The sequence below is a fragment of the Polistes dominula genome, unplaced genomic scaffold (genome assembly GCF_049000335.1).
Source record: "Polistes dominula isolate Pdom_NZ unplaced genomic scaffold, Pdom_raw_medaka contig_79, whole genome shotgun sequence".
Lineage (NCBI taxonomy): Eukaryota > Metazoa > Arthropoda > Insecta > Hymenoptera > Vespidae > Polistes > Polistes dominula.
In genome coordinates this window covers 4,945,836-4,971,191 of record NW_028300916.1, presented here as the reverse complement: position 1 = coordinate 4,971,191, position 25,356 = coordinate 4,945,836, and the positions used below count along the sequence as shown (strand labels likewise).

The following is a 25,356-nucleotide window of genomic DNA, read 5'->3' as shown; positions in this document are numbered from 1 at the left end:
AATTATATAAGATTATATGTACAAAAGATTATTTCATGGTCTATACATATATATATATATATATATATATAAAATGAAATATTATAATAGATTGTAACCTGATAAGCGTTTCTGGAGATCTATACAAGAATATAAGTTTTGCGAACAAATCTTCTTCCAAACATAAGTCACCACTTTCGCGTACCAAATATATATCTAAACATAATCGAAGAATTCTGTCGACATATGGCAGATCATCGAACATTATCTTTGGTGCCATGTCGCTTACTATCTTACGCATCATTTGACTTATCACAATTACAGCAGTGGTATACAAGCCCAAAATTCTGATGAAAATGAAATAAAAATCATTACAAGATTATGAGAGTATATATATGATCATTTTAATAGATATTTTTGGTCTTATCAGCTTTGTCTTACCCAAATCCACTAATGAAGCTCAATCCTTCTGGGAATGCTTTGTCATTGAACAAAAACATCATAATATATTTGCAATTATTCAATGGTATATTTTGTAACAAGTCTAAATAAAGACGATCGTCGCAAACTTCTTGTACGATCCACCATTGCTGATGTGCACAACATTGTCGATCAGTAGATAATTGAAGACTAATATTTCTAAATAGATAATCATCGGTAGGCGTGCTACCTTCTTCTTTCGTAGTAAATGCTGAAAAATTGATTTATAATTTAATCATTTGTATTTTATTTCGAAATATTTTCAATTGACATGGTGGCATCTAGTTTTATAAATAAATCTTACATTGTGAACTTGGTAATTTCATTAATTGCGGTACGTAATCGGTAGCTCTACTTGTAACCTTAAGGAATTTTGGAAATGCAAATGGTATGATGATTGTAGCGTTAGACGAATTCATACTTTCTACAGACAACATGTCTGCTAATTTCTTTCTCGTTGGATTAAATTCTCCATTTATAAATGCTGGTAATGGTACATCACGATGACTTGTTGATATACCAGTTGAATCTTTCACATTAGTTTTTCTACAAACTGTCCATTCAATATGCACAAAAACGTCTGCATCAGATTTTAGTTCCATCATTAATCTATGAAAAAAAAAAACAAACAAAGTATTAATATAACAATTGATCCTTATTGATTGTAATTAAACTTAAATAAATAAAAAAATGAGACAAAATGAGAAATGAATAAATTGAATCGAGAACGAACTTTTCTTTGTCAGGAGGTGAAATGTCCCATAATTTTCTGGAGAAACCCCAAAGTTTAATAACTGCTACATCAGTATTAAAATAATTTTCTAAGAAGGTAACAGCTTCTTTATCTCGTGTATACAAATCAGTAAGATTTTTAAATTCTTCTTCACTGTATTCAATGATTGAACTGGTCTGAGCAGTCATAGAATAAATTGGTTCGTATGGTCCTATACCTATCTTCATTGATACTTCATAAGGTAAATTTGAAACTCCAACTGTTCCCCCAAGAGCGAACAATAGTAATGGGAACCATATAAGACCTATTATAACACAAAGTGCACCACCACCAACGAGATATTTGCTCATTTGTTTCTTTTTTTCTCCTCGTGGTTGTGGAAAATCTGTTTCCACTCCACGCATACACTATAATTTAATAAAGTATTCAGTGAAATTATCTAAAAAAAGTTTATCATCTTTGATTTATGATGCTTTCATTTAAAAAATACCTTGATTTGATAAATACTAGCAAAAATGTCTTCCATTTTGAACCAGTCCATTATTGTCATTGAAGTATCAGTCCAAATCCAATCCATGACAGCTCGTAATTCAAACAAGAATGGAACTAACATGAATCTGTATGCAAATAATAAGATTTCATTAGATATCATTGTATCAAAAAAAAAAGAAAAAAAAAACATGGAATTTTTAAAAACATATATTCACCCTTTGAATAAGACGTAATTTACAATACTATATTTTTTGCATAAGAAATTGCCAAGTATGCGAGTTGGATATCCTTGGCGCAATTGATATGCTGCAAGTAATAAATAAAAGCACTTCATCATGTACCAGATCTGAGGTGGTAGTCGGTCATTGAATTGCCTGTAATATTAAAAAGAAACAATAGTATTAATAACATTTTTAACAAATTATATGGAATATTATTTTGATTGTCAGCTAAACTGTGTGGTGTTAAATATAAATATATTTATTACCTTTCTGTAACACTCGGTAATATGAAGAACATCCACATGTGAACTCCAAATATGAGAAAATATTGAAAGATTAATTTTCCTACAATGGATTTTCTCAAAAATAAAGCTCTATCGATAACTATCAATGCAAATTGAAGTAATAACATGAGTAAGAAAGGCATTGGCACTCGGTTTTCTTGCAAATAAGCTGTCACTCCTCCATCACCTTGTTGTGTCTACAAAGAATAAATTGATATAATTGACAAAATTAAGAAACGTTATTAAAAAAATAATCATATGACTTACACCAAATGCAGAAAATCCAAAAATTAACAGAATGAAATTAAAGAAATCACAAAGGAACATGTATGCATAGACATTTGTCTTTTCTTTGCCAACAGGACTAAGAATTCTAGTAAAGAATTCTCTTGTAGGTTCAAGATACTTATTAACTCTGAAATTATTTTTATGATTTAAATGAAATCGATCGAATTATTATTATTATTATTATTATTATTATTTCTTTTTTTATCTATGATCCTTTTACAAAGCTAACTCACGTCATATTCATGGTAGTTGAAATGTTTTCACTGTGAGGATGCACTTCTTCACTTTGAATAGCTACTAATTTTTCATTTTCATCTACCGTTGGTGTGCTACTTTGCGCATCCGTTGCTACCTTAATATTTAAGTTTCTACCTTTTGGTGTTTTAATATCAATATGTGATCTATATCAACAAACATTACCAATTCCATAAACAACGAGAGAGTAATAGAGAAAAATCGATTTAACCACTTGACATACAAATTAAATTCTTATCGACGCGCCCATAAGATACCATTTAATTTAGCTTCATTGTGAGCACTCATATATAAACCCAAAAACAGGGCTTTTTATTTTTAAATTTACATTGATTTATGCGATTTTTTGAAAAGAGGAATGCATCTACAACATTCTAAACAAAACAGTATTGATGCATGGCCGAAACAGCTACTTTAATGGTATACTGAACGTTGTTCTTGAAGTCTCGGAGACGTCAAAATATGTCAAGTGGTTAATTATTAAAATCAACATACTCTGTAGTTCCTTGCTGCCAAGGATGTGTTATTGTTTCTTCCGTTTGGCCATCTCCAGAGGAAGGATCAACAGTTCTAGATGTAATCACTGTCATTTGAGAAGGAATTATCTTTCTTGGTTTTATCGATGGTGTAGTCCACTGTCCCAATGATTTGAGCATTAATCTACATTCGAATATTTATAATTTAAACATTAATTTCAAAGTTCTTCACATGAAATTACGAGTATTTTCCTCATATTTTATATATTTTATATAGTATAAAGGAAGTAAATACCTATGAAAGAAAACCATAAGTAATAACAATAAATCCCATAGAGCATAATTTGGTTGTCTTTCAACGCCAATAATTCTCGGTCCGAAAAGTGGATGACTGGATGTTGCTATTTGATTCCAAGGAATGAAATCCAATTGGAAAATGCATTTCATAATGACGATTGCCTGTAAGAGTAAAATTTATTCAACAAATTATTAATATACTCATACAATAATATCGTTTTACAAATTTGATACTTTGTAGAAATTCTTACTTCTGTATAAGCGATTAAAGTCACCCAAAATGTTTTCGAAGGTCGTGGGATTGTGAGAGAACCCCAACAAAATACCATCAGAGGTAATGGTGTAGAGATAACAGAGGCATTTTTAATTTGATGAAGAAATACCATAAAGTAACACAACAGACTTGAATGTGCCAAAATTCCAAACCATATTGATGCTGCCAATTGAATTATCGGCGGTTGATCAAACTCGGATAATTCTGCACCCTCTTCTTCAACTTGAATTTGTGACATTTGCGAGAAAACCGTGCTGTTTAGAGAAAATATTCGAATTAGATGCAGTTTTAAGTTTAACATTATTTTTTAATACAAATTTGCAGAAAGTAAATGTAAATGGTCTTTTGTTATTTTCTGCAAATCATCAATGTGTACAATATTAAAAGCAGATTTAAAGCTTAGCTCGAGAATGCTGTAAAATTGGGCTAATTATAAATTGTTATGAATTCTAGAAAATGTATTTACAAAATGATAATAAATGTATACGATAAATCTGCTTTTAAAATAAAACTTGTTCGTTGTTCGAACAAATATATCAATGAAGAAAACATGAAATTGTATATGAAATATATTAGCATATAAAACGTAGAACAACAATAGTTGTGATTAATGCTAAATGTGATATAATGTGCTGATAAATGCGTGCAATAGTGTATAAAGTTATAATATATCATTACTATGCAAATAATTCATTCAATGAAAATATACAACACAATCTCGATACCTGGAGGAGGACTTGTCCAATCCTCGCTCCAAACTTGGGGCCAGGATTCGAATATGAGGTACTGTCAGCGTGCTTTCCTTCCTAGCAAAAATAACATCACACTTTCTACGTTTATTTTAGATTAGATTATCTAATAGAGCTAATTACATATTTTTAGGATAATTTTTAGGATTATTTAGGATAGGATAGAATGTAAGGATTAAACTTACGTAGGTGAGGTCAATTTGGATATATCATTTTGCGTTTTGTGTTGTTGAAACGGCGTCAATGATTTCCTATTAGTCAAAAGATATAATAAAGTAACTTGTAATGTTTTTTTTTTTTTTAGTTACATACAGATAATTAAATACATTTAATATATTCATAATATATTTTTAAAAGGAACACACATCCTGTATATAGGATTATAGGATTAATAATAAAAGGAAGATTCTATTAATTACATTTCTATGCTTCTCTACAAAACCATTATTAAAATATCAAAGCACTTACCTTTCGGCCTGAGATCGTTGGTCCTGACTAGGACCTTCACCGGGATCAGAAGCATCTTCTGTATCTCCATTGGCTGATGATCTGTCAGAGCGAGCACATTTACTACTAGCTTCTACGGTATGACATTCATATACAATATGTTTAAGAGCAAAGAAGAAAACAACAAAAAGGAGCTATAACTTTGTTCATACAAATACCAATACCGTATATTACTAATCTTTAAAACTACTACTATATATTTATAGTGATTTTCTAAACTACTAAATTTGAGTAATAATCCTTTTATTTACTGTTGTGAACTACATCACTAATCTACGAACAACATACTGTTTAAAAAGCAAACTAGAAAAAGAAGAAGGTGTACTTTTCGAGAACATTTAAATTAAATCGAAGTTCAAATACATACAAGTATAGCGTGAAATAGCGTAATCATTTTTTTGACGTATACATATCTGAAATATTTCTATACCTACACAAATACGCTACTTACTTAGTAAAATTTAACAATAGAAATGTATTCTTACCTATCCTGTACCAATGGTATCGGTTGCCACATTTGATTAATTCCTAATCTAAAACCCATTTTGAAATCTGGTTTACCCTGTTAATGTTAAAAATTACAAATGTTATTTTATCTAGGACAACGAAGAAAGCAGAGCAATATTATTATTATATATTATGAAATATTGAGACAGAGAAGCGGCTCGTATAATATTGTGCATTTGTATTGTGTGCATGTATTTTTGAAAATTGTAATATTCTAACGAACCGCCCACTGAATTATAAATGCAATATACAACATACCTTTAATATTTTCTTTTCTTTCGCTAAAACCTTACGGATATATCTATAATCTCGAGAAAACTGATTGAGATATTTGGTCATTGAGATCAGAGTACTATTCACCATTACCCATAAGAATTGAAAATATGTTGAAATGGAAACTTTCTTTTCTTCCTCATCTTCGGTACTCTTTTCTTCCGCCTTTTCTTCCGCACGTTCATCGTCAGAAATAGGTGGTGTTTTTGCTAAATCAACAGTCGCCAATTCTTTTTCTTCCGATTCAATTTCAGCCGATGTAATACTCGCACGATCGGCACCCTAATATTTTCAAAATAAATACACAAAATTAATCTCTTACGTGTAAATATTTTATAGTTTATATATATATATATATATATACATATATTTTGATATTGAAAACGATCATATTACGATCAATTTTTAAAATCTAATTAATATGTTATTATTCAAATACAGAATAATTATTAACACGTTACGTTCCACGTGTACCACCGGTGAGGTACACTTATCATTTCATATATTTATTTAAATATATGTTTATAACAAATTGAATTTTGTACAAAAATATATTTCTATTAAAATATTGATGCATTATACAAAATGTAGTATAGAACAAAGCACATAAATATGTTTAATTGTTATATTTATAATAATTAATAATTACATGTGTAATGGTTGATTTTGTTAAAGCAAAATTAAATGGCTTGAATGACAAGTCAGATAAAAAGGACTTGGAACGGAACGTGTTAAGAATCCATTTTATCAAATTGTTCAATTGACAGAATTGATCGTTTACAAATCCAGCTAAAATATAAACGTTGATTATTCGTTATTAACGATTATTGTTAAATAACAAGAAGCTTGTGATTGCAGGCCCTAGACTGTAAAAAACAATAAATAAAGATAGTAAGCGCAATATATATCGAGCGTTTTACATATGATATATATATATATATATAAATATATATATATATATATATCAGCGATGAAGAGCCTCACTATAAACTGTATCTACGAACATTGAGAAAATAAATACGGAACACGATATAGTCATTTGTAATACAAATGAGAGCACACGTAGGTAGGTAGGGTAGGTAGGTAGGTAGGTATACACACCTTCGCCATCATTTAAATAAAGCTTGATATAAAGCGCGTGAGAGAATAAAATATACCTGGTGGAAAGAAAGCGATCGGATTTACAAATAATTACCATTTTAAATAATCTACTGTTAAAATTTGTTAAAGATTTGTAGTTTTAGTCAAAATATCCTATTAAGATTATATATGTATGTATATATGTATATAATCTAACATATATTTAGCTAGCTTATAAATATGTCAAATTACGATTGAATATTTGGCTATATATAAATAAGAGAAAATTAAGTACACAGATTACTGAAAGAAGACATATGTAAGTATGTATATAATAGATAAATAGAGCATTGCAGATTTAAAGCGTATAATAGATTATAAGCTAATTTGAATTTCGTGCTATCGCGACTTTATAAAGACTGCCTGAGGCGTTTGTTCAAATCTTTCGTTGTTAAATTAAAAGATAAGAAATTTGCAATTTAGAAAAAAAAAACAAAAATACAAAAGCGATAGAGAGTTTTAATTCTACATTTTTCGGAATATTATATATATATCTAATATATAAATTTATATTATATATATTATAAATAATATATAATATATTATAATATATTAATGATATATATATAATAACATATATATATATAAAATTGATTTATAATTTATAATGAAGTTTCTTCTCTCGAAGATAAAAACAACAACAAATGGTCTCCCTTCGTAACAAATATGTTTTTTTAAACCCAGCTTATACAATTGGACAAAATAAAATGAATAAAAATAAAACGACATGACAAAAGAAAAAAAAAAGAAAAAATCAGAGACGTAAAAAATAAAAAAATGATAAAAAATATAGTTAGCGGTCAGTGGCAACAGTAATGGCGAAGAAGAAGAAGAAGGAGTTTGCGGCTGCAGCGGCTGCGGCGATGAAGGCAAAAATTGTGGTTGTTCACAATCAGGATTAACAAAAAAAAATATATATATATATATATATACAACGAAAAGGAAGAAGAGTTAGCAGAGAGAGTCATGCACAGTCTTTCTTTTTCATATATATATTTTTTTTCTTTCTTTTTTTTTTTTTATTATATGTAATTGTTGTTTTCTTTTTTGGTAAAGGGGATCTCACGTCGGTTGCCACGGCAGTCTCGGTCTCGGATCGCGCACTCAGATAGGACATGGACGATTTCTTCCGCGTCAACGGTACGCTCCTACGGCGAAGTCTCAACGCATCCTTTTTCGTTCCTCCATACATGGCAACGTGGGTCGCTATCTCAATGTCTGTCTTAATCAGCGTATCCATCAGCTGCAAGGACATCACACTTACGCGTCATTTTCTTTCCCTCTCTCTCTCTCTTTGTTTGTTTTTTTGTTTCTTTTTCATCATCATCATCATCATCATCATCATCATAATTTATTTTTTATTTTATGGAATTTTCTTTTTTCCTTTCTCTCTTTCTTTCCCCAAGAATAAGCTCAAAGTGAAAAAAAGAAGAAGAGCATATACTTTTAACTATTGTATAGGGATGTATTTGATCATTTTTTTTTGTTTTTTTGTTTTAAGATTATCAGGCATATGTAGGGGAGAAAATGAGAAAATCAAATCGGGGGAAAAACATGAAACGTATGCGTATATGTGTGTATGTAGTTACGCAATTGGGCAAGGGTAAAAACGCAAATATTCAAGCTACGACTTTGCTGAACGTTTTCCTTAAATGTTATTACAAAATTTAATCTCTTTTTTTTTTGGATTTTTCTTTTCTTTTCTTATATGGTCAAAAAAAAAAGCTCAACCGATATAATAATTATATTTCATTTCTATGAGGGTCTTTCAGCAGATCGTCGTAATCTTTTGGACGGATAAACAAAAGTGGGTGGGGAAAAAAAAAAAAAAAGAAATTAGTAAAATCTTTCTTCAATCCATATTATAGTTGAAACTAATTCAAATAATATACCTCAGCTACTGTCATTCTTCTATCAGTTATTTCACGTTCACGACGATTTTCATCTTCCTTTCTTTCTGCTTCAGCATCAGCTACAATATCGGTTACATCGTCGTCGTCCAAGTCATCGAACATGTAGTAGTCACCTGACCTGATGGCTAATTAGAAAAATATAAATGTTATTAACGTTATACTACTACTACTTGATACTAGCTTAAAAGAAATTAAAGCCATGCATTTAGTACGAATATTTCTTAAATTTCTAGATTTAAAGCAAATAATAACGGAAGCTACTCTCATCATAGTTTCAGCTAAATCAGATCAATTTTGTTGAAATTATTCAATTGTTGTATAAACTTTTTCAATGATTCTTTTGATAATAATTATTTCAAAATCATATCATATCATTTATAAATAATTTCATATTTACATAGCTTTTTGTAATATTTTCAAATTGTATCTGATTTGCTTTGACGTATAATTTACGATACAATTAATTTTAGTTATTCATATTTTGTTCGTTAATATTCTTACATAGACAGTAACATATATAATGTACAGAATTAATAATACAATTAATTATTAAGATAATGACAATAAAATTAGCGACACATCAGTTAGATAAGCTGTTTTATATGTACAAGTTATACAAGTACTGCCTGTAATAATTTAATGTGGTTAAATCAGAGAAGGACATCGGTTAAGCCGGAAATAAAGCCCAGAGTTAAGCTGTAAAAATTATTAATTTACCCTCTCTGTTGGTCTTTGGAGCGCGAACTCTGTACAACGGCCGAGTCCCTGGATAAAGAGTATCTAACAAAACACAGATAAAATAAAATAGATGAAAAAAGTGATGTAAAATTTTGGACATGGGGTCTACCCTTGTGATCATTTTAAATCTCGTTCGTTAACAAAAGAAAAAGAAATACGATGAACAAAACAAAGTATTTAATTGTATAACGATGAAGATAAATAAATAAGTAAATAAATAAATAAATAAACAAATAAATAAAGATATCACAGTGATCTAAATGATACTACTTCTAAAAATGCCACATAATTGTCACACTATGAATCATTTCGAAATCACAATTCATGCAGCAATTATTATACAGTTAACACTCAATAAAAGTCAACGTAAATCGAATATTATCCATTGGCCGAGTTCAATTTTGTTTCCTAAAGGTACAGTTTCTTTTCATCGGATAATTGTTACCGATCGCATTGTCCTAACAGTCGCTTATTTTTGTACACGTGGCAACGAAAGTAAAAAATAAGGTAGAGAAGAAGAAATGGTTAGAGGTAGTAAATAGTAGTGCTGATGGATAAGACGAACTAAGAAGTGCTAGAGCGTGGAAGCTTATGTACAGGACATCGTAGCAGACTGACGACGAGGACGTTGTTTCCTGCAGTGTCGTTACATGTGTGATGAGAGTGCGGGGAACGAGAGGCGGTTGAGACAATGGACTGCCTCGGTGTTTGCAGTCCGTTCATCCAGGGTGGACCGATGAAACTGGATTGTCGTCGATGTCTCGTCGAAAAAGTCAACGAGCGATCTTGAAGAGGTTGATCGTAGGGCGGAGGAGAGAAGACTGGGAAAGTTTCGTCAGGTGAGGGCCCACGTGGATTCAGCTCGCTACTCGGCGGAGAACCGAACGATATTCGAGTGGGCTCGAGGTAAGCCTCAAGGCTCACTGTCATGATGGCCGAATTCGGTGTTGGCGCTTGCAAGAGCGACGCAGCTCTTGGCGTCAACGGAGGTGGTTCATCATTGTCCTCGTCAATCGGCGTCTGATAACCTTGAGGTGGAGTGTGACCCGATGAAACGCACGAACTCACGCTGGAAGACCTCGCCAAAGGTGCTTCCCCTTTTTGTTTGCATTAAATAAAGAGACTTTGGGTTAAGGTGCGAATTTAATGTGCGTTTCACATGCTCGGCTCACTAGAATAAACCTGCATTGGCTTCAAATGGAATAGGACAAATGTATATAGGTTCTAGGGAATGAAATTAATTCTTCAATACTACACGGAAATGTTTTCGGAAAGGTCGACCACAAAGGGATTTCTAATTAATATTATTTTTCTTGTCAAGCTGAATTATAGCTGAATTACAGTTGATTTTGATTATTGCCTCTTCTGAAATGTGTCATTTCCTAACACAACGAGTTTATAATAATATTGTATATAATTTTAACGTCGTATCGTCCTTTCGATATATAGATTCAAACGAATTAATTATTCTAATTAATCGATCCTATTATTAGAACGAATTTAAATTTGGATAATCGTAGTCTATAATAAAGAAACATTCTCTTACCTATTTTATGGGTTTGAGGTTCTCTATATGACGGTCCCTGAATTTTTCTCTGATTAGCTTTGATCTTGTCCATCTTGTGTTTGAGTTTCTGTAGAACAGTCTTTTCCACATTATCTTGTATCCTTATGCGTTTCTGATGCAACTCTTCAAGAAGTTCAGCTCCTCGCGATGCTAATATACTCATTGCCTTTGTTTCATCCACGATGTGGAAGAAATAATAACTTTTAAAGAGACGTTTTTGCATCAAAAGAAATCCGAAACATAATCCATCCCAAACCATGCCAATATCTTCTCTAGGTACTTGACAAATCTCTCCGACGTTTCCTATATCGTTCGTTGCGCTGTGGAATTTTGTAAGACAGGCAATACCCAGTAATTGGACTAGCCAGCAGGCAGAACCTTCCAGCTAAAAAATTCTTCGCCGTTATTACTTGATTCTTGAAAATCATTATTGAAAAGTAAAACAAATAAACGATATAATAAAAAAAAATATATTAACCTCGTGTATCAAGACACAGCCAACACCTTGAAGTAAAGATTTGGAAAAGATGACAATGATGTTATAACCAAGTAACATATTCCACCATTTAAGTATTGTTTTGACTGGTCTCAAATAGAAATCACTACCCTGCCATAAGAATACAAAGGCACCGATAAGATAACCAAGAGAAAACAAATTAGTTCTTTTGGTCCCAGCCAAGAACATAATAGAAAGTGTGATCCACATGAGACTCATCATAACGCCGCGTTTAAATACATCTAACCAAGAGTGTATATGAGAAACGTAGTCTTTAACAGGATTCATAAAATTTGGATTATCCATGTTCTGGAAAACAGAGAAGTTATGACCCGCTATGAAGTCTCGACCGGATATTATGCTTCTTTGTTCAATACTGAAGACAAGGCTCTGACGAACGATCATCATTAGTAATAAAAAGTCACCTAAACAATAAAAAGTAAAGATAATCATTTTATTAAATTACATTTAATTATTGCAATACGAATGTATAATACCTACAGATTAATTTTTTCGGATTTGGTGGATAATCTGGATCTGGAAAATACATCCATTCTTGCAATCTTTGTAACATTTCCGAACGACTCCAAGGATATTCTATATATATATATAACACAGGACAAATAAAAATAATATACTATGTTAAATCGATAAGCGCAATTGAATAACAAAACAATTGTTTTTCAAAGTATATTACCTATGCAAAGCCATGTAGGCGGTGCTACCACCAAAGCATATTGTATAGGCAATAATACTATAGCAAACGTTTTAAAGAATGGCCATATCCTAGAAACGGTTTTTCTCTTCAATGGGAAGAACAATAGAAGCCAACAACCATAAAGAACGGAGTAAAAGTCGAGTCTCATGCCAATAAGAGTAACAATTCCGATAAGGCACATCTCAAGGCCGAATTTATAAAATCCATAATTAAAGAGGAACTTCAAACATTCTGGTATACCCCTGTCCGCGTCTATTCTGCCAATATTTGGAAACATGACTTGAGGAGTTTCCAAAGACTCTCCTTTAGCACTTCGATAAAACCACTGTCGAATTCGAATTATTTTTCTTAAGGTCGTTACTGTAACAATACCAATGTATCCCTTCAACAATTCTGCAAGATGTCCTGGTTCACCTTTTTTAATACCAAACCATTCTGCGATGTTATATATGGTGTCGTTGCCAACATATTTTTCTGAACTTTCGTTAAATCCTCTCTAAAAACGAATAATTCCAACAATTTAACAATATTGTTACGAGAATTAATATAGCAAATAATCATTCGATACTATTGATTATTTACTTACCGTGCAATTCACGTTCCAATTATTATGATTAATATATTTGATTTGATACAACATTTTGGTTACCATTAATAGGGCAATGACGGCAGCTATAACGTTGATCGACATAATCTGTATGTTTCTATTGAAATTAATTACAATTACTACAGCAAGAACAAAAAGAAGATTTATTGCGCATACCTGAAAATAAAAACAATTATATATATATTTTATACATGATAATATAAGAGCATATATTATACATTGTATGAATTTAACTAACTCACATCATTGACACATAAAAGAATTAAAGAAATAAAAATGATTTTTTGCATGTGAATCTCAAGGAATAACCAACTATAATTGTAAAAATGAACTAAATGATTCATTAACTTTCGTATAAGTTCAATTCTTTCCAATTTGGACATTCCTGTAAAAATGTATGGTAATGTGTTTAATGTATTCTATCTTTTATTTATCAATGAATATACACATCAACTTACGTTTGAGTTGCTTCAAAGTATACATATTAGATGTTTCCTCTTCTCCAAGAATAATATCTGTAGGTGAAGTCATAGAAATGTTCAAACTCGGGCTATGTCCGAGACTTGTTCGCCTAAAAGCACTTTCTGGTCTAAAACAAAAAAAAAATTAATCAATTGTTATTAAAATGAATATACCAAATATCGTACTTTCTTGCTGAAAAGATTTGGAATAAATGAATAATGAAGATATATTACAAACCCAAGTTTCTCGATAGTTGTTACTTGTAAAAAGTCATTATGAAAATAGTGCATCTGAAGTACCGTGATGATAACGAAAAATGTTGGTGTCAATAATCTTACAAACAAATCCTTCGTTTCATATATTTCTAAACCAATGTCCATTTGTCTATAGAAAAATAATAATTATAACAATGAACAATATAAATTATATAATAAAGTAGTAATTAAATACGAATACTCACAATTGTTCGTTTATACCCAAATAATTCCAATATGTCGGGAAATTTTGAAATTGATAGGTGTATACAAGGATTAACATGATTATGGAATAACCAATTACAGTTATCCAAAAAGTATACATTATTTTTCTCCATATTGACCAGGACATCTGATAATTAACAAATTAATTATTCACTTAATCTTACTTTAGTCAAAGTGTTATCGCAATGTCTAATCAATGTTTCAACTAGTGTCTCAAAAGTAATTTTATCGAATTGACAGTAATTTTTGTCGACATAATAAGCTTATATTTGTTTAATATAACACTGTTATTAAGAAATACAATATTTTAATTGTATTAATAATTTATAAATAATTTATTGATTTGATTTGATTGTCTCGATAAAGCAACTTTTGAGATACCCTCTATGTTTATGTATATAAGATATATAAAATATTTGAGTCACCTGAAATGTAATTACGAAGATAAGGAATAAGGACATGTAAATAATTCGGAAAACTGTCATTCGTTCACCGGTAATACCACAAATGAAGAGCGTAATGGCTACAACGGCGATCCAGAATTTTGTCAAGAGTTGTTTTAAAATGATACCAACGTCTTTCATAAATTTGCTTTTAACTTCTGGTACTTCGTGATTCATCGCTGTTGTAGCTGTAGAAACTGAGACGTGCAAAGGCGCGACAATGTCTCGCAAAGTTGACAATTGTCTTTGTTGTTTCCATTCTGCTGTATATTGTCTCATTGTAATCCAAAATATCAACATGAACGAACACTACAATTTAAATGGATCAAATGTTACTCTATATTATTTCTTATTAGAAAATTATAAATCTTTCTTTTTTTTTTCTTTTCTTAATTACCTTAACAATCAAATGCCAACGGCTGAGTTCTTGTGCTTTACTGAATCCTATTTCGGATATTTTTATACCGTTAACCATAGTTGGCAATTCTTCTTCAGTCAAATCCATACTGTAAACGTATTGCCCAAGTAACAAAAGGGTCGAATAAAAGACGATGAAGGGTGAACATTTCATCATTGAAGCACGTTTATTAGATACCATCCATAGAATCAAAGCCCAAAGTAAAAGAGCAAAGGTTGTCCAACTGTGATACATTATACTCCAGGTCTGAGTAATAGAATAAAACATTCAATAAATGAATTACAAATAATTGATATTATATGTATATTATAATATTCAATTTTTATTTCTTTACCATCATGATAATATTGGTAGCGAGATAAGATGAATTAACGATCAATTGAAATATGGAGTAGACAGCCATAATGATATGTTCCAAAATGCCAGGACTATCTCCAGGTACACCTGTACAATTTATTATTATTATTATTATAAATAATAATAGAATGACTCAGGCGTGATATATTTTAATATTAAATGACGAACCATCATCAAGATTTTGTAATTGAATATTATCATCTTGATGGCCATCTTGTATGATAACGCTGCCAGTAGAATCTTGCAGAAGTCCTGTTCTTCCAGATCCAAAACGCATCAACTAACAAACGTAACATAATTGATATATTTTATTATTATATATTATAAGTTTTCTATTTACCTATACAATATATTAACACATTCGCGACCGGTGACGTGTATTCACGTCTTTTCAAAGTTATATTCATAGTTGCCACTCTGACGTGAATTCACGTGATTTTACATTTTAAAAATTTAATATAAATAAATTGTTATATATAATATTTAAATGTTTATATAAATATATATAAATATAAATTGTACCTATATATTAAATTTATATATTTAATTATTTCAATAAAATATTTAAATAATTCATTATTATTTTTGCCAGTAAGTAATCGGTATTAAAAAAAAAAAAAGGGAAAAAATATGCCGATCGCGAATGTGTTAATGTAAACAATCAATTTTATCAATACTAATCAAAATATTGTTTATAGATATATATTTGTAATTGCGTTTTAAATGTATGTAGATAAGCAAAATTATTATTGGGTTAAATATATTTGCGTGCAAAAATCATCACATGTATAAATAGTGTAGCGAAGTGTTTACACCAATATGTTAATAAGAATAACGATTATACGTAGAGAGAAAATATCGGGCAACAAGAATTTGTTTATCAAACACATATATACATATTATATATGTATACGTACATTATGTAAACGATATAGGAATTGGTAGAATTAAAAAAAAAAAAACATAAATAAATTATTGTAATACTCGTGCATATTTTGAACGATATACGTACGGGTGTCCTCTCGTTGGGAAGTATCATCGATGTATCAACGATCGGCCTCTAAAACAATGGCAAACTAAACATAGCGGCATCCAAACGGAAAAGTGTATTGCTCAGCGTTAAGGAACAACCATAAATCTGTAAGGCCACAGCAAATCAAAATTCGAAATGTTTTTAAAAAGAGACCGAAACCATTTAGCGAACAATCTAGCGATCATTTAAATATATAAAAAAAGAAAAAAATGATAAAAAAAAACATACTGCATCATGTATATACAATATTTACGCAAAATGCTGTCGGTCTCTTTAGCTGGATTAAAAACAAAAAATAACTGTGTGTGTGTGTGTGTGTATTTGCGTGTTACACAAGCAAAATCATAAATAATAATAATAATAATAATAATAAATTAAAAGAATACAAATAATAATTACAAGGTATTTTCTTTTCTTTTTTTTTTCGCGAAGCAAAATCTAAAAAAAATAAAATCGTAAGAAACATCCTTGTCCTTTTCCTTTTCATCTTCTTTTTTTTTTTTTTCCAAAAAGAAAAATATAAATCAATCAATTCAACACAATCATGCTACACATTCAGATATTATATTGAACACGTAGAGAGATATTTTGAATGATAAAATAGCTTTGTAAGGCTCATGCAGGAAAATTCCTTACGCGAGCCTTCCGTCGTGCGGATTGCCATCTTTGGGACGGTGTTCTTCGTCGGATCGAAACATGTCTGGACAATGGCGTGTCCAAGTTCTCGAGCTTACCGCTTAATCGTGTCACTTTCTTTGCCTGCAAAGCTTCGTTAGTAAAAGCTACTTATCGGTTAAACAAGTGGTGGAAACAAACACGATAGATAATAATTGTTACTACGCGCTGACTTGTGTGTTCATTTTATCTGTTGTTGGTTGTTGTTATTGAATGGATCATGGTTTCTTATCTTTTTTTGTTCAAATGATTATTAATGTTGACTTATATTATTTTAATAAGTTATCGTAATATTTTTTGTTTTGATTTTTTCTTTTTTTTAACATAACACCATGATAATGTGTTATAACAAAACAAATTTCTATACAATTACATTATTTTTGTTTTGTTTTGTTTTATTCATAATAGAGATTATTAAAATATGTCCGATGCAACTAGACAATTAATATATTATAATATATTATAGAAATTTGAAACAACATATCCAGTGTGTTCGTGAAAGTTAATAAAGAACGCCCAAACATTCGATGTTAACTGAATTCGTTAAATGCATCTCTTCGCTAGATTTTGTTATTATGTTAGTTGAAATTGCTCAAGCATGTAATGTGTTATTTAACAATTTTTATACACTTCTCATTTTATTATTACGTTGTGATTATAGATATATATATATATAAATATAAGTATACTTAAACCTTTGAAAGAAATATATTAAATGATATCAAAGCCTTTAGGTTTTGTTTCAAAATTAATGATAATATCGAACTATAGAGAGACATTTTTATTATAAAATCAAACCCAATTCTTCATAATGTAAAAATACCTATAATATAATATTTAATATAATAAATCAAAATTGATAGAAAATGATTAAATGACATTTTCATTTGTATTTAATGAAATCTTAATTTTGTATCAAAACCTGTTGGCACAATATTTGTTTTATTTATTTGTAATAGTTACATGACTTACTGGTTTTTTACTGAGAAATTGTGATTGAAGAGCCAAAACATAGTAGAGCCAAAATAATCTCAATGCGTATCCGTAAGGTAGCCAATCGGTATCGTCTGCATACTCCACATAATTTGGTCGTGTACAATTAGTACGATAAATAGCAGTGAGAGCAAAATAACGAGACCACGTGCTATTAACCGGTATGAGTTCTTGAGGCCATTGATTTTGATAACTGAGTAATGCTACAATATGAACGATCACTACGATCATAACGATTTTGCATAAAATTGCAAAACCTTTTCTTAATTCTTTATTGCAAGCCCACCATGTGGCAGCACCAAGAAATACCAAAAAGTAAAATGCTCCTTCAATCGATGGTTTTAAGGATGCCGTACAGCACAAGGATGCAAGAACTACGTACGTGCCGATACGACCAAGAAAGTTGATTATCTGTATAATGAATTTCAATTATTTACAATTTCATTATGAATGAGAGAGAGAGAGAGAGAGAGCTTTATTAATACGTTCGCTACCCATGGTCTTATGGTTAGTTAACAAAATCATTCCTAAGATGATATATATATATATATGTTATGTAAATATTATATTATATATATATCATTTATATTTGATAATTAATTAAGCCAATTAATTAATTTATCAGCTAATTTATTGGCTTAATGAATTTTATTTTTTTCATTAAATAAACTAAAAAAAAGGTATTAGGTATTTTAATAATATTATGTTATATATAAATATATACAATATAATTAATTTATAAGCCAAAATTGATTGGCTTAATAAATTTTATTTTATTTTATTTTTTTAATTAAATAAATCCAAAAAGGTATTAGGTATTCTACCTAAATATCAATAATGATATTATATTATATATAATTATATAACATTGAACTATACATATATAATACATTTTATAATCTATACGTCACATATATATGATACATTAAATAATAATAACCAGACAGTAAAGTCACATATATGTGAAGGTGAATTCTTGAAACAAACTAATGCGTCACACATGAGACACATGGTGTGTAGCGAACGTTATAAAGTAAATTAGAAATTACCTTTGTAGTCCTGTCTTCTGGTTTTTTGGCAGAATCATTAGTTCTTTGAATGGATACGTCCTCCTCACCATTGTTTTGTTTATTTTGCGTTAAGAAACGACACATTACGTATATAACTATAGTTATCGGTAATAATATTAATTCTGGTGTTAGCCAATAAAACACTTCCCATACCGATGCGTTATCTAGTTTTACTAGACCTATGTGTCTGAACAATTCTTCCATAAATTGACCTGTTAATGTATATTTATTTTTTTGTTTCCATTTTATTTATTTTCATTTTTTGATAGAGCCTATTTAGAATATTATTTAATTGTCTTACGTGTCATACGTACAGTCTTGAAGAAAATAGCCGTATGGTGGCATTGCTAATAAAACTATGTGAAACGTAAGCTGAGTTATGGCAACTAGGAAGCACAAACAGATGGTTGCCTTTAAGTAAAGTCCGGTATGACCAGACATCGTTTTGTTTGTGGGTGTTGGAACTATCGGCGAATATAATGCCAGTCCCAAATATACTAGGGATAGTCCTACCGGCCGCCATATTGTACCTTTAATATAATCATTTCAACTTTGATTAGCTGATAATATCACCAATCACTAAAATTAATTATCTTATTTCTATACACTATTGTATATGCTATTTTATATACTATTTTATAAAATAACATCTTAGTAATTAAACAATTTTTAAATCATTTTTATTCCGGCCGCCATATTGTAACTTTACTATAATCATTTAAACTTTGATTAGCTGATTATATCACCAATCACTAGAATTAATTAACTTATTTCTATACACTATTGTATATGCTATTTTCTAAGATATGATCTTAGTAATTAATTTTTAAATCATTTTTATTCCGGCCGCCATATTGTACCTTTATTATAATCATGATTAGCTGATTAGCTGATGATGTCACGAATCATTAAAATGAATCATCTTATTTCTATACACTATTGTATATACTAGTTTATGAAATATGTTCTTAGTAATTAAACAATTTTAAAATTATTTTTACTTAATTAAAAAAATGGCTTAGTTAAACACAAGTACTATTGTTTGATACATTGGAAAAAATTATAAGAATGAATATATGCATATGATTAACATAAGCCTTGCGAGTAAAGAGTTTAGATATAGAATACTAATTAGTATGACGAAGCGTGAAAGATAACTTGTCATACTTATAACCAGAATACAAACTTAGAATATCTCGAAATATAAACCATTACTAAAATATTATTAGGTATAGATTGATTGCTTAGATTGTGGTTTATAAAAAAAAAAAGAAAAAATGTGTGATACATAGACACACGTGTCTCGTGATAATGGCTATTGTAACATGTGCCAACTATTTGTGACTAGGAATAATTCGGACAGTGCACTATTATATCAAATTATACATCTCGTTAGATTTCGATATTCGATACTTTAATGTGCGTTCGTATTTTATTACATCGTATTTTATTCATAACAAATAAATTTATTATTAAATTATTTAATTTTATTATATTTCAATTAATTTATCGTATTTTATTCATAACAAATGAATTTATTATTTAAATTGTTACACATTATATTTATTTTAAAATTAAATTATTTAATTTAATTTAATTTAATTTAATTTAATTAATTTCAATTAATTTATCTATCGTATTTTAATAATAACAAATAAATTTATTATTAAATTATTACACATTATATTAATTTTAAAATTAAATTATTTAATTTAATTTAATTTAATTTAATTTAATTTAATTAATTTCAATTAATTTATCTATCGTATTTTATTCATAAGAAATGAATTTATTATTTAAATTATTAAACATTATATTTATTTTAAATAAATAAATTTAAATAATACATTGATTTATCATTAAATTATTTAATTTAATTTAATTTCCATTAATTTCAATTAATTTTTATTAATTTCTAACAAATTTTATACACATTAATACATAAAGAGAAAAGAAATATGTATAAATAGATTTTTAGTAAGTAATAAGAAAATAAAAAGAATAAAAAATAAAAGAAGTTAATAACAAGTTTAATTTCACGACTACTTAGTATAATAATTTATCTTGCCGACAAAGTTAAAGGTCAAAGCAGACCTTTGATGAAAGAAAGATCACGAAACTCGTGCGTAAAATGAGGTCACCCGTATACTCCAGAGATTTTTGTCATTTCACGTTTTTTTTTCTTTTTTTATTTTTTTTTATTTGACTTTTTCTTTTTTAACTTAGGATAAAAACCATAATTTTTATATGACAGATAAATTCCAAGCTTTATTATATTTGTTATCTTAAATTTACTGCTAACTTATTTGATCATGCTAGTTAAATATATATATATATTTTTTTTTATAAAGTATATGTAAAATTCTTGAGTATTATCAAACATACAGAAGAGGAAATCGAAGAACAACGAGTGTCGTGACAACGTCTACGAGCTGCGATATACGGAAACGAAAACTTAGGTCATCTAATTTTAGGTAACACTTAAAGTTGGTTATAACTGTTCAAAAATGTCGCGACAGAGATTGCTAAAAATGATGTTCAAAATAAAAAAATAAAAAAATAACAAAACTACATTTCCAAAATCTCAAAATGATAATCAATAATTGTATTATACAATACAAAACTACGTTTTATTTTCGATATTACAGAATTGACTTGGAATTTCTATTTTCGATTATGACGTTAGCATAGATAAAAAAAAAAAAAAAAGTAAAAGTAAAAATAAAAGTAAAATAAAAAGAAAAAGAAACACCTATACAAAGAGCTAAAAGTTCGCACGATCTAAGGTCATTAGTCTATCATAAAATCCATTCCTATAACATGATGTCATCGAACGTGCCTCTCCTATCTATCTATCTTTGTTCGAATAATCCAAATCATTGCACTATTCCTATATACATATATATATAACACCACGTTTTTCGATTTCTTCTTCTGTAGTTTGATAATAGTTAAAAATTTTGCATTTATGTTATAAAATAATATAATATATATAATATTAAAAAATAAAATATATTATAATTTATTTATTAATAATATTAAATATATTAATACTATTATAATATATTATAATATATATATTAAATATTATATATATTATAATTTATAAAATATATTATTATAAATTATATTATTAATAATATAATAAATATATTATTATATTAATAAAAATATAATAAATTATATATATATATTATAAATTATAATATTATAATATATATATTTATAATATTAGAGTTTTAAATTAGGAATTTCACATATACGTAATTAAAACATATATATATATATATTTATTATATCTTAAAATATTATATATTTTATATATATTACTATTGTTATATATATATATATTTTTCAATTGGAAATGAAATCTAACGTACAATCCCAATTCTTCTTTTCTATTCTATTTTAATGCAAAAATTTGATTAATTAACAAGCTAACTAAATACACACAAGTTTTAAATAATTAACTTACATCCTGCTAATATGGCCGGAAGGATAACCCTGAAAATAATGACATTGAACCAATATTTCGTCATGACTCGATCCACACGGTTGGTCCTTCACCCTGAAACAACAAAATTAGAGAAATCGGTCATGAAAAATGTAACCTTTTAGCAAAGGTGATTTCAAGTAGTTATTGAGATGTGATACTACCCTCGTCAGCTTTCTTCCACCCCCTTTCCCCCCCTTATCCCCTTTCCCTTTATACCCCTCTCTCTCTCTCTCTCTCTCTCTCTTTCTCACTCACTCTTTCATTTTATTTCTCTTTTACTACAATCGATACGGCACTGCTGCAGTCGAATGCCTTTAACCTTGTTTTACCAAGAGACGCAGTGCTGACGCTTTAAGGATCACCCTTTTAACAAAAAGGTAGACATGATTTTTGCGATAAGCGAACGTATACCTAAAATATTCCTTCGAACGGTCAGCCGTAAAAGATTAAAGGCCTTTTTGAAAGGCAATTTGTGTGTATGTGTGCATATATTCGAATACATGATCTAAAGTACACTTATACTTGTTTCATGTTTCATTGCCAATGAGAGATAACAGTTAGAGAGTTTTGAGAATCGATTTGTTTCAAAAGCACACATGCCATGTGGTTTAGTGAAAGAGGAAAGGAAAAAAAAAAAAGAAATACAAAAATAGAAATTATAAATTATCTTAAAAGCTTAGAAAATGATTGGTTGTTCGGATATTATTTTTCTATTCTTTTTTTTTTATGTTTGTGCAATCAAATGATAATAAATATATGTAATAATTATGTATTTAAAATTATACTTTCAAAAGCACACATGCCATGTGATTTAGTAAAAGAAAAAAACAAAAAATACAAAAATAGACAAAAATATTATTTTAAAAGCTTAGAAAATGATTGGTTGTTTGGAAAGCCTAGAAAATGATTGGATTGTTCGGAAAGTTTGTGACGATTTTTGGTAAGTAATATAAAATTTGTTTTACTAAAAAAAAAAACCTGAGAAGTTGTGGAAGAGTGAAATTTTAAAGTTATCCCTTAAAGATGGTTACAAGATTGTACAAAAGAATGACACTTATGTATTATTATTTAATAAATAATATACCAAATAAAAAAAAAAATAAAAAACAACAACTTAAATGCGTTGCGGTTGTGTTTCAATCATCCAACGAAATCGGCACGAATTTTCTTCACAATCTAATATTTTTATTCTTTCTTTATGTTTGTGCAATCAAATGATTATATATATATATATATATATAGTTGGTAACATTTTAATGTTAACATATATACATGTACACACACACACACACACACGTGACAGGAAAAATGAACAGTCGCGTTTCTCTCGTACCATTTCCTGACTTCGTCATAGATATTATTCCTCCCACGGATAAAAATCAGCACAAACTCTCATTCACTCATTCACTCAACACTCACGGTTTTATTTAGATTTCGAATCTTCATTTGCAAATACGTAGGATATATATATATATATATATATACTTATACTTTCTATTTTAGCGTAGGCGAATCAGAATAGGACGTTTCTTTTTAGTAATGATTCTTCCTCCTTTTTCTTCTTTCTTTTTTTTATCTTGTTTTTACTCTTCTATCTTTTTTCTTTTTTCTTTTTGTTTTGTTCGTAGTTGAAGTTCTCTCTCGACGTTGGAAGTAAGGATAATCAAAAAAAATCCTGCGTCCATTCTCCGAAGTTTTTTATTTCTTCTTTTTTTATTTTTCTTTTTTATTTTTTTTTTTTTAATAGGAAAACTGTCTATCTTCTTCTACGAATGGAATGAACAAAAAAAGTGACACACCCAATTTAATTACGAAGCAATTACAGAGAAAGAAAAATAGGAGGGAGGTTCGTCACAGTCGTCGTTGTCCCATTGGGAGGTGTGCCGACTTTTAACCAACCTCCCCTTTCCCTTCCCTAACCCCACCCCCTTTGTAACCCCTTACGACACGAAATGATAGATTCCAATTACCTACGGGATTTATAAAAAAAAATAATAGATAAAAAGGAACGACAAAAAATTTTTATGTTATTATCGAAGTGAATCGAAAAAAGAAAAAAAAAAAGAAAAAATAAACACGCAGCCTAGTTGGTTGCGTGACGATGATTATTAATATCGATGAAAAGTGAAATGATTAAAAGTATTTTTTAACTAATTTTAGATGAACGTCTATCAAGGAACAAATTAACCCTTTGAGTGGTAAATTACTTTGAACTAAAATATTTTTGTAAGAACGGAATAATTTATTATTAATCAAATTGTAATAATAAATTATATTTAATAATTAAAGTTTGTCTTTATGAATATAATTTAATTAATTAATATATATATTATTATTTTACATTAATATTAACAAACACGTATATGTATATATCGATAGATGATTACTCTGGTAATTATTACCAAACGCATATATGCGTTCATAGTACATTCTAAGAGGGTTAAATTATATATAATTATACTTTTAATTTAATTTTAATAATTAATTTAATTTTATTAAATTTTATTTAATATTTATTTTAATATATATGTATATATATATATATTTTATTAAATAGATATATTAAATTAGTTATTATTAAATAAATATTATAAAATAAAATAATATTATAAATATAATATTAATAAATATATTAATAATAAATATTATTTAATTAAATAAATATTAAATTTTATTTATAATGTATAAAATTTAAAAAATGCTTTCTTAAAGACTTCCAGTCCTTATTTACTCTTACAAAATAACAAAGAATATTTAACAATAATAATAATATTAATAGATAAATGATCGATTTATAGACATTTTTAAATAAACAAAACGCTTAATTATATATTTACAGAAATCAAATGTTACATGAAGTAGAAATTTTGAATTAAAAAGGCCTGATATATCTCTAGTGTTAAAGTTAATTTTTGAGACAACCTGTAGTAGTACAT

General features: G+C 28.6%; 1 protein-coding gene across 7 annotated transcripts in view; it reads right to left on the bottom strand.

The window, feature by feature from the left end:
* Piezo (piezo type mechanosensitive ion channel component) overlaps window positions 1–25,356 on the bottom strand; it is a 30,019-nt gene that overhangs the window by 244 nt on the left and 4,419 nt on the right. The window contains exons 2-39 of one of the 7 annotated variants that reach the window (XM_015322283.2): window positions 22,400–22,492; window positions 19,239–19,454; window positions 18,904–19,136; window positions 17,834–18,265; window positions 16,823–16,945; window positions 16,166–16,213; window positions 15,322–15,433; window positions 15,131–15,240; window positions 14,776–15,042; window positions 14,361–14,687; window positions 13,917–14,062; window positions 13,694–13,840; window positions 13,453–13,583; window positions 13,237–13,379; window positions 12,974–13,150; window positions 12,367–12,883; window positions 12,171–12,266; window positions 11,652–12,094; window positions 11,153–11,558; window positions 9,586–9,648; window positions 8,848–8,993; window positions 8,022–8,198; window positions 5,801–6,097; window positions 5,521–5,597; window positions 4,997–5,077; window positions 4,505–4,585; window positions 3,757–4,033; window positions 3,504–3,667; window positions 3,228–3,392; window positions 2,711–2,878; window positions 2,457–2,604; window positions 2,172–2,386; window positions 1,900–2,058; window positions 1,683–1,809; window positions 1,193–1,599; window positions 764–1,068; window positions 421–670; window positions 99–326 (exon numbers count right to left, since the gene is read on the bottom strand). In XM_015322283.2, the coding sequence (XP_015177769.2) occupies window positions 99–326; window positions 421–670; window positions 764–1,068; window positions 1,193–1,599; window positions 1,683–1,809; window positions 1,900–2,058; window positions 2,172–2,386; window positions 2,457–2,604; window positions 2,711–2,878; window positions 3,228–3,392; window positions 3,504–3,667; window positions 3,757–4,033; window positions 4,505–4,585; window positions 4,997–5,077; window positions 5,521–5,597; window positions 5,801–6,097; window positions 8,022–8,198; window positions 8,848–8,993; window positions 9,586–9,648; window positions 11,153–11,558; window positions 11,652–12,094; window positions 12,171–12,266; window positions 12,367–12,883; window positions 12,974–13,150; window positions 13,237–13,379; window positions 13,453–13,583; window positions 13,694–13,840; window positions 13,917–14,062; window positions 14,361–14,687; window positions 14,776–15,042; window positions 15,131–15,240; window positions 15,322–15,433; window positions 16,166–16,213; window positions 16,823–16,945; window positions 17,834–18,265; window positions 18,904–19,136; window positions 19,239–19,454; window positions 22,400–22,463 (7,673 nt within the window). In that variant the 5' untranslated portion in view covers window positions 22,464–22,492. Of the gene's footprint in view, window positions 1–98; window positions 327–420; window positions 671–763; window positions 1,069–1,192; window positions 1,600–1,682; window positions 1,810–1,899; window positions 2,059–2,171; window positions 2,387–2,456; window positions 2,605–2,710; window positions 2,879–3,227; window positions 3,393–3,503; window positions 3,668–3,756; window positions 4,034–4,504; window positions 4,586–4,713; window positions 4,780–4,996; window positions 5,078–5,520; window positions 5,598–5,800; window positions 6,098–8,021; window positions 8,199–8,847; window positions 8,994–9,585; window positions 9,649–11,152; window positions 11,559–11,651; window positions 12,095–12,170; window positions 12,267–12,366; window positions 12,884–12,973; window positions 13,151–13,236; window positions 13,380–13,452; window positions 13,584–13,693; window positions 13,841–13,916; window positions 14,063–14,360; window positions 14,688–14,775; window positions 15,043–15,130; window positions 15,241–15,321; window positions 15,434–16,165; window positions 16,214–16,822; window positions 16,946–17,833; window positions 18,266–18,903; window positions 19,137–19,238; window positions 19,455–22,399; window positions 22,493–25,356 lie in introns of all 7 variants that reach the window. The other 6 variants (XM_015322280.2, XM_015322284.2, XM_015322285.2 and 3 more) reach the window with 6 other exon arrangements.